At 43.2% G+C, this 8,487-nt stretch overlaps 1 protein-coding gene across 1 annotated transcript; it reads right to left on the reverse strand.

Annotated features, from left to right (window-relative positions):
- Positions 1 to 232: 232 nt before the first annotated feature.
- Positions 233 to 7,861, reverse strand: rgmd (RGM domain family, member D). The gene is made up of 4 exons (XM_034216314.1): positions 7,821 to 7,861; positions 5,960 to 6,108; positions 2,630 to 3,141; positions 233 to 964 (listed from the first exon to the last, which is right to left on the reverse strand). The coding sequence occupies exons 1-4, from the start codon at positions 7,856 to 7,858 to the stop codon at positions 272 to 274; spliced, it is 1,392 nt and encodes a 463-aa protein (XP_034072205.1). The 5' UTR covers positions 7,859 to 7,861; the 3' UTR covers positions 233 to 271.
- Between the last annotated feature and the right edge of the window lie 626 nt (positions 7,862 to 8,487).

The raw sequence follows: 8,487 nt of genomic DNA on the forward strand, positions 1-8,487 counted from the left end.
CCAAATCTGACTATTTTAATGTGTTTCTGTCTTTTTACAACTCATGTGACATAGAAAATGTGGAGTTGAAAAAATACCATCTTTATGTCAAATCCTTCAAATGACAAAAACTGAAAATATCACAACATTCACAAACTGCCCTACCCCCCAAAAAAATACAAATGTATAGGTCTGCGCTCTAGTCACTCTTTCCTCAAGCTGGTAATGCTTCCATGTTCTGTTTGTCTCCATGTTTGTTCTTTTTTTTTAAAAATCATTTATATTTAATCTTTTACAAAAGTAGCAGAATGAGGAGTACGAGTGAGAAGAGGGAGCTGTGGGCTGCTGCTGCAGTGTGTGACGCTACTCTGTTGTAAATTCGAGGAGTCCTGGGGGAATTCTGCCTCAGTTTACTCGGCGGCAGCGCCTTTAAATCCTCCAGAGCCCCGTAGGCTGCCAAAGAGAACTCAGGGTCTCCTGTGGTGAGCAAGTCAAACACACAGGACTGAAAGTACACGTCCTCCACCTGCAGAGTCTCTCTACACCTGGCTGTGGCCCGCTCCACTGTGTAGACCTGGTGAGGGGGCCGCAGAGGCCCCAGCTCTGTGTTGGTGCTCTGCAGGCGGGGCTGCTGGCTCTGAATGCCCAGCGTGTGCTCCTTGATGAGCTCGTTGCGTGGGCAGCCGTGCAGGCATAACTGCAGACCGCCATTGTCCTCCGTAAAGTCCAGGGTGTCCTCTGGCATGCGGATGGCAAAGGTCAGGTAGCTGCCCACGCGCCGGACGATGATGGAGGTGCCGATATAACGGGCCTGGATCCTCACCTGCCGGCCCACTCCTGAGCCGCCGCGCTCTACGATGGACAGGCTGCCACTTTCACCACCACTGCGGCTTCCATCCTGAAAGGCCAATGGCAGATCTACTGTGGTGGCCTGGTACACCTTCTGATCTGTGCAGCCTTGGAAGAACTTGAAGATCACAGTGATCTGAAATTGGAAGAAAAAATATGATCAGCATTGAAAAGCCCGATCCCAACATTTCACAATTGAATGTGTCGGTTTGAATAAACGCCCGTACACTAAGAAACCCATCCTAGCATTAATGCAAAGATGAGCAGTGCAAATATATGCCATAATTCATTGAAAAAAAGCAGTACCAGTCAAAGCCACAAGGTGGCAGCAGGAAACCAAACATTCTTGAATGATGTGGTAGGTGTTGATGGCAAACACTAGCCTTTTTTTTTTTTAAAGAGTGATTGCTATCAGTGGTCCACTAGATATTATACAGGTATAGAAACTGTTCGAATAAACCACAATTGCAACCATTGTGAGGTTACCTAAAACAAAAGAATACAACTGCAAGCATAACTCCACTGAATGTTGGCTCAAACAACACTGTTTCATAACAGCCTCAAATCCTCATGCATCTTCCAACACTTCTACTCTGGCACTCGCTGACTGACTGTGATTTGTATTCCAGCTGAGCTTTGAAAAATTGGGGCCTAACCTCTGTTTCTTCAAAGTATCTTGACAAAGCGGTGGCTGTGGTCACGTTTACACTTACGGGGATGCTGTATTTGATGGATGATTTCCTGTCTTAAGTCTGGCAGTTGCAAACAAAGCATGATGGGGGCATGCGGGTGCTGGCACAGACCCACCCACACTACAGGTTTGCATTAGTCTCTGAACACACTGCCAATGCCTTTGATAGAGTTTGTTCTGAGATCCATCGTATATCATTCTCAAATTGCTGATATAACATTGGTTTTGTAGGGACAACATTTCCTGACAGTTGGAAACGAGTTTACTAAGCATATGTTTGGGGAGCCCTATATGCCAATGTGACTTTCAGCACCAAATACAGAGAGATGATAGAATTTTTAACAAATTAAATTTTTAGAGCATACAAAATGAGACTATTTCACTAGGCTAATAAAAAACCCAAGCTGCTGTCCAATTATTCCTTTATTTTTCCACATTATCAATATTTACTCAAAAAGCACCCAGTTAATTATTTGACCAGAGGGGTGAAAAAACATTCCAGATTGTGGCGGTGGAGGAAAATGTTTGAGTGAGCCTTAATCACTACCATATGACCACCCATGTGTTAAAGGTAGAGCGCTCAAGCATGTCTGTGATTCAACACCGCTAAAGGACTCCCCTCCTCTCTCTTTTCCCTCATAGATCTGAAGGAGCTCCAAGACAAGAGGAATGCTGGGGGCTCGAGAGGCACCGTGGAATGACGATTAACTTCACATGTTGATACTTTATGGCAATACTCGAGCAAAAAACCGAGCACTCAAAAAACGCCTGCTAATTTGCCGTTCGTTTCAAATTCAACAATAATCAGTGATTGTTCCTAATGTAAACTCCCTCCTACCAAGGGTCGAAAAACTATTTTCAGAGGGGTCCCCGACTTTGTTCTTGGTTTCTTTGCACATTTTTCTTGCGAAACGTTTGAGATTTACCTATGACAATTGTTCCATCATGACTCAGTAAATCATTTTAAATATAAAATGCGGAAAAGCCTGAAAGTCCTCTCTTTGGTTCCACATATTATGAATCAGAAACCAGAGTATATTTGGCATTTCGCCCCAAAAAATAAAATCAATGGACTGATCATTGCATAGCTTACACTCAACACATCCTTACCTTGCTGGTTGCTGTGGCGCTGGAGCCTAGGACCACAGGCACATTGGTCACCTGCACCGACAGGAAGCGGTTGTCAATCAGAGGCCACGCCCCTTCCACCTTGCAGGTCTGAAACTCGTCGCGGAAAGTCCGTAGGTGCGGATCTCCGAATAATCCACAGTGGGCATATTTCTTCTGCTGTCCAGCTGAGCCCGACATGAGGACCCGGTTCTCATAGTCGCACAGCTCCGACACGGCTGGCCGAGATGTACTGGGGACCTTGGCGGAGGAGGTTGGCCCTTCGCTGGAGCAGTTATGCTGAGAGAATAACTCCTTAATGCGGAAGACGGCCGAGTGGTAGACCAGGTCCCCCCTGCAGCTCCTCGCCTGCCGCCGGGTGCACAGAGCATAGGCCCTCAAGGCGATGCAGTAGTCCACATCCATAGCCACGTCCTCCTGCAGACCACTAGAGGGGGAGGTCGAAGCCACATACTCTGCATTGCAGCGCTGGATTCGACACTGCTGGCAGTGAGCTGGAAAACAAAAACAAGAAGCATCAACATTTTGAACCGAGTTCATTAATGAATCACAATTACTGTGAAAAAGTTTGCTTCTCTTCTCATTTTCATCAGTTACCTCCCTCTCTGCCCAAATGTTGCTGACTAGTTCTACCGATCTGAACAAAAACATGTTTTCTACAAATAAGATCCTTAAAAAACAATGTGACGTTTATGGATATATTACCTCGGCACAAGAGGCAGAGTCAAAACGTTTCCACTATCAAGTTTACCTCATTCAGGAGAGCCATTAAAACCCAAATGTGTGAGCTCACGAGGCCATGATCCCACACTGTGCTTTGGAGTCAGTCAAATCTCATTTCCTCCAACCAACCCTCACAGAAATAGCATGTAGCCTCACTGTAGGAGGAAAACCAACCTGTGTTAGTTTGCCTGAGGTTGTTGAATGTGGTTTGGCTGTTGCTAAGGTAATTGAAGTGCGTTAAGCTACAGTACATGGCACGGCAGGGCTCGTGTAGGGGGGGGGGGGGGCAGATTACTTCAAGAGGAACATCCCAAAGAGTCACACTTGTTCTGCAAATGGGGGTCCAAACTGGAAGCTAGAGGGTGGCTGGTGGAGGCAGCAGAGCACAGCACAGCATGTTATATTTGGGTGGTAACAGCTACATTTGGGGTGTATTGTTCATATGACTTACAAGTGGGATAATTATCATTTGGGAAAACAAAGAACTACAGCTATTTTTCTTGTATCTAAAAGTGGATATAATTTTCTTTACAGATTAGCAGCAACCTCAACACATCCATCACTCTTCCTGCATAAAAACAAATCAGTTGCAACAGACTTATCTACTATTGCAACAGAATAATCTTCAGTTTGCTCCAAAGCCCCATCTTATCTCCCAACAGTGCGTACAAAGACAACAAGATAAGCACAGATATTTCACACCAGTGCACCCAAATACTTTTGCACCATTTCTTCTCTTTCAAATATGTCTGGTGCACTGAAGGGGCACATGAGAGATGATTAATGCAACTCACAGTCTGCACTTTAACACAGGCTCTGATAAAAACGGGGATGAAGTGTGAGAGGTCAAGTTAGAGGCATTCTGCATCCCTGCTCTGAATTCCAACAGACCTCTCCCGTCTCGCTGCGAGGTCACCAATGTCTGCTGTGATTGACACTTTCGGACAATCACTGCCTGCACAGCCATCAACAACTGTGCATCTCCCCAAAGGACCTTTATGATCTGACACTTGGTAGACTACCAAGTGTGGGGAATATAAAAGCAGAGAAGGAACAAGCTAAATGGCCACACAGACAGTATTTGTATATTACAGATTAGTAGATTATATTAAGAGCTAGAGATAAAGACACTTCCCTAATGGCTTGGACATCGTATGAAGGTCGCAAACTAACATAACTCAATATTTGTAGTGCCTTACTAGACTCAGAGCCAGCTCATAATGACTACAGAACAAGGCTGAAAACACGATTTAAAGTGCTATTTATCATATTGATTGCACCCGTACACTAAGTATAACGTTATTATTTATTTGACTTTAACAAACCTACATTATTCCACCAAGCATCCAGTTACCAAAAAGTACCCGAATAATAAAGAACCTGAGGTGTCTTTTGTTTATCATCTTAACATGTTATCAGGTGTATCAAGATATGAAGTGTTGCAGTTCAAGACTTAACAAATGTTACAATCTGTTATTTTCTATTACTTGTATATCTAATGATTGACAACTTCTAAGAGGCTGATTTTTTGTTCACCTTAATTTTAGAAAAAAATACAAACGTCAGACATTTCTATATTAAAATAATGTAATGCTCATACTTGTATTTAGACGGCAATGTTGAAAGAATATACGTTTCAGAATAGTTCCCAACTTTAAACACATAACTCCCTAGAGAAAATGTGTGAAGTGTTTCAACACACACTTTGGAAAAACGTATGGGAAAATGTCCACGAAGTATAACATAAAACAACTCCAAAAATCCAAACACAACATGCTCTTGGGATGGAGTGGGGGTTTCTGATCTCCCCCGGAATGGAGGAGCGACCAACACGTTCAGAGGCCAAAAAGTTGGACCCCCATGCATGGTAACGAACAAAGTTAATAAATGAAGCATGAATAGGGGAAAATACCATGGTGCCCTAAGCTTTGCAAAGGACTAAAACAGTCTAACCTAAATGTTAAAGTTGCCCTCAGGACTTTAACTGTGACTGTTTGGTGTCCGATTTGCAGCATTTTCTCGGTAAAAAACAAGCTCCCTAGTTTTCTTTTGCTTTGACTGCGGGTGCTGGATGCCTGTTGCTAGCGAGCTATGCTAACTCTGAGCTAAGCCGTATCTCACATAACTTGATAAAACTATAGCAGAAGCGGTACAAGTGCTTTGTTAAACGTGGTAACTGTAAAGCGGTTCTTGACACATTGTTTGGTGTCGTTGTTTTAAGCGAGAATGGTTGGAAATATGTTCAAAAAGACGTCCGTAAAGTGAGTCAACTCGTGCTGCTCGGCTAGCAGCGATGCACAAGTGTTGGCTGGAGGCTGGGATACAACAGGACTTTACTTTGTCCCAGCAGCGGACGGAAAACTTTCAAACAAAGTGCCTTTCTCCTTCTTTTAAACACCAACACACTCAAAACATAGGTTGTGTGAGTGAGGAAACTTCCAAGCTGTTAAAGGGTTTGATTTCAGCCACACAACGCGAGGAAAAAGTTAACTTTTTCCACCTCCATTGCGAGGAAAGCGGGACTCAGCTTGGCAATGCATGCAGGAGAGGAGTGGAGGAGCAGGGATTTTGAAAAAGCAAACAACTTACCTGGTCGAAACAGCAGCGACAGTAAAACCATCGTCAACGTTACACAGTCCAAAAGCTGCAGCTTAGCCGTGATTTGAAATCCGCTTCTCCCCATACCAATCCATTCAGTTAGAATGGAGTTCCTCGACTGCTTCTCATCGACGCTGCGGCTGCGGGAAATCAGACAAAAATTCGTCTTCCTTACCAAGCGCTGTCATTCAAAAGGGGCCCCTGTCTTCAGGGCGGCTCTACGAGGGAGGGGTCTAAAGTGTAGACGGGGCCCAGAGGTGATTGCTGGCCAATGAAACCCTAATTATTCACTAACCGCTTTATATTTACATGTAGTGGCAATTACGGGGATCAGGACAGAGGAAAAGTGCATTCAACAACAGAGGGGGCGGTATGAAGTTATAATTGCCCTGATTATAATTAAAGATCACAGGGTGTTGTGTTTATAACAGTGTTATAACCGCACTTTTATGTGTAAATATACAGAATATATTTGCTAAGTTTTAAATTTAGAGCAATTCAGTATTCAGAGTTGAGCAGCTTTTCTCATTCAGAGTTGAAACCGACTAGTACACATTTTAACTCTTTGCACTACAAAGCACTCGGGACAACTGTCTTTACCCCCCACGAGGACAAATGTTTTTGTGTTTTCAGCATTAAGCAGGATTCTGCCACCTGTTGTTTTCTCACTCCAGAGCTCAAATACTAGTTTGTTTTCACAATTGTGTTTGCAAATTCACTAACTGGCAGATGATATCTTACTTTGTTTATCTAGTGAATACGCTACACATACAACCAGATGTAATTATCCTGACTAAAAAGCAATGACAAAGACTAAGGGGAATTATAGTGATAACCATATGGGATTGCCTTCAATATACTGATTAGCTTTTATAGTTAAGCTGTTATTTTCTGCTTCACACTGGTGTTTTACCTGCCAAAACAAATAGGCATTGTCTGTTTTTGTCACTTCAGAGAAAATACTCTGACATGATTATTTTCTCTGCAATTTTTAGCGTGCTATTCATTTTTCCATTACATTTTTTGTTAGCAACTTGCTTGTTACTTTTTTCCTTTTGTGGCCAACTTTCCATCTCTCTCACCTCCTTCAACGACACTCCGTCTTTCATTTACACAGCTGCTGTGAGGCCGGACCATCTGCAAGGCACATACACTCACCGGCTTTCAGCCTTTTTCCTGAGACACTTCTGTGTTTTTTGTGCCATGCAAATAAAGAAATTGAATGCACTTAGCAATTTCTGACTAAAACATTGCTGTAAAAACAGTCACAGTTTGCATGCTTTTCAGAGTTAGAATAAAAGTTAAAGCTTTGTTTTGGTGCAGCTGGAACATTTGGCTTGAAGCTGTGGGTCTCCCTCTGCGCCTCCCTCCTGACTTTATGAGGGAGAAGTGAACCCAGACAGTTATTGGATCACTGGTTTTTCTATACACATGCAGGCTCCTCCGGCCACACAATTGTGTGATTCAGGTGGCCTGTCAGTCTTGTGAAAGGTCTTCACAGGCCCATGTTGATGTGGAGCTGATATATATAGTGGAGGGGGAAACGAAGACAGCTCAACCCAAGTGGAACGTTTGGATTGTTCTGAGCTGCCAGAAGGGCCTCTGTCACACTGGATCCAGTGTGCCAAGTCTATCCCCCCAGAGGGCTCTACCTTACTCTGTTTGTTCAGCTAATTTTGGAGGCTTGGTTGGTTGATCTGTTTTATAGCTGCACTTTATGGTCAGATTTTAAATCTCACCAAACAGGTTACACTTCTTATTCCCTATGACAACCCCGACAGTGACGCAGTGTAGAAGGCAGTTCTATTGATTGTTTGGACATATTTACAGCAAATTAAAATGAAAGACTCACCTGTTACAGTGTTTTTCTTCAGGAGTGAGTGATGACATTTCCTGCAAAAGAAAAGCTATGGTTTACGTCAGTGTATCTTGCTGAAGATAAGAATATGCTCAGTTTTAGATATAGTGAAATAAATAAAACATCTCCATGGCTTAAGTGTCAAGACAAAAGAAAACAGAATCAAAGCCATAGTTTTGCCCAATAAGCTGCTGTCCACTAAATGAACTGAGGTTCCACACTGCGGGTCTGAGGACCACTGAAGCAAACAGTTAATTGATCCAGGTGGACGGTAAGGATGAATTCAGCCCATGAAAGAAACTCAGAGACCGCCTGTCAGGCTTGATGGGTGGAGAAAGAGTTCTTTCTTCCCATGTTTCCTTATGAGCGTATTGCATTGCATGACCCAGCAATATGTATATACTACCAACTCCAAAACAAGTAAAAGTGAGTGAGAGAGCGCGAGAGAGGGAGCACTACAAGAGTGTATCGGTTAAAACAAGGCATATTTCTTCTGCTCACAGTGGGTCACTTGTTCTGGTACAATAGTGGGAAAAAAAATACTTAAGAGGGCGTTTCTACGGACCTTAGAGGAGTGTGTAAGTTTTAAACATATATCTGACAGAGACCATAACAGAGGATCTTAAAGAATTGCTTCATGATAAAAACTTAGAAATGGTAG

This window comes from Gymnodraco acuticeps, unplaced genomic scaffold (genome assembly GCF_902827175.1).
Source record: "Gymnodraco acuticeps unplaced genomic scaffold, fGymAcu1.1, whole genome shotgun sequence".
NCBI lineage: Eukaryota > Metazoa > Chordata > Actinopteri > Perciformes > Bathydraconidae > Gymnodraco > Gymnodraco acuticeps.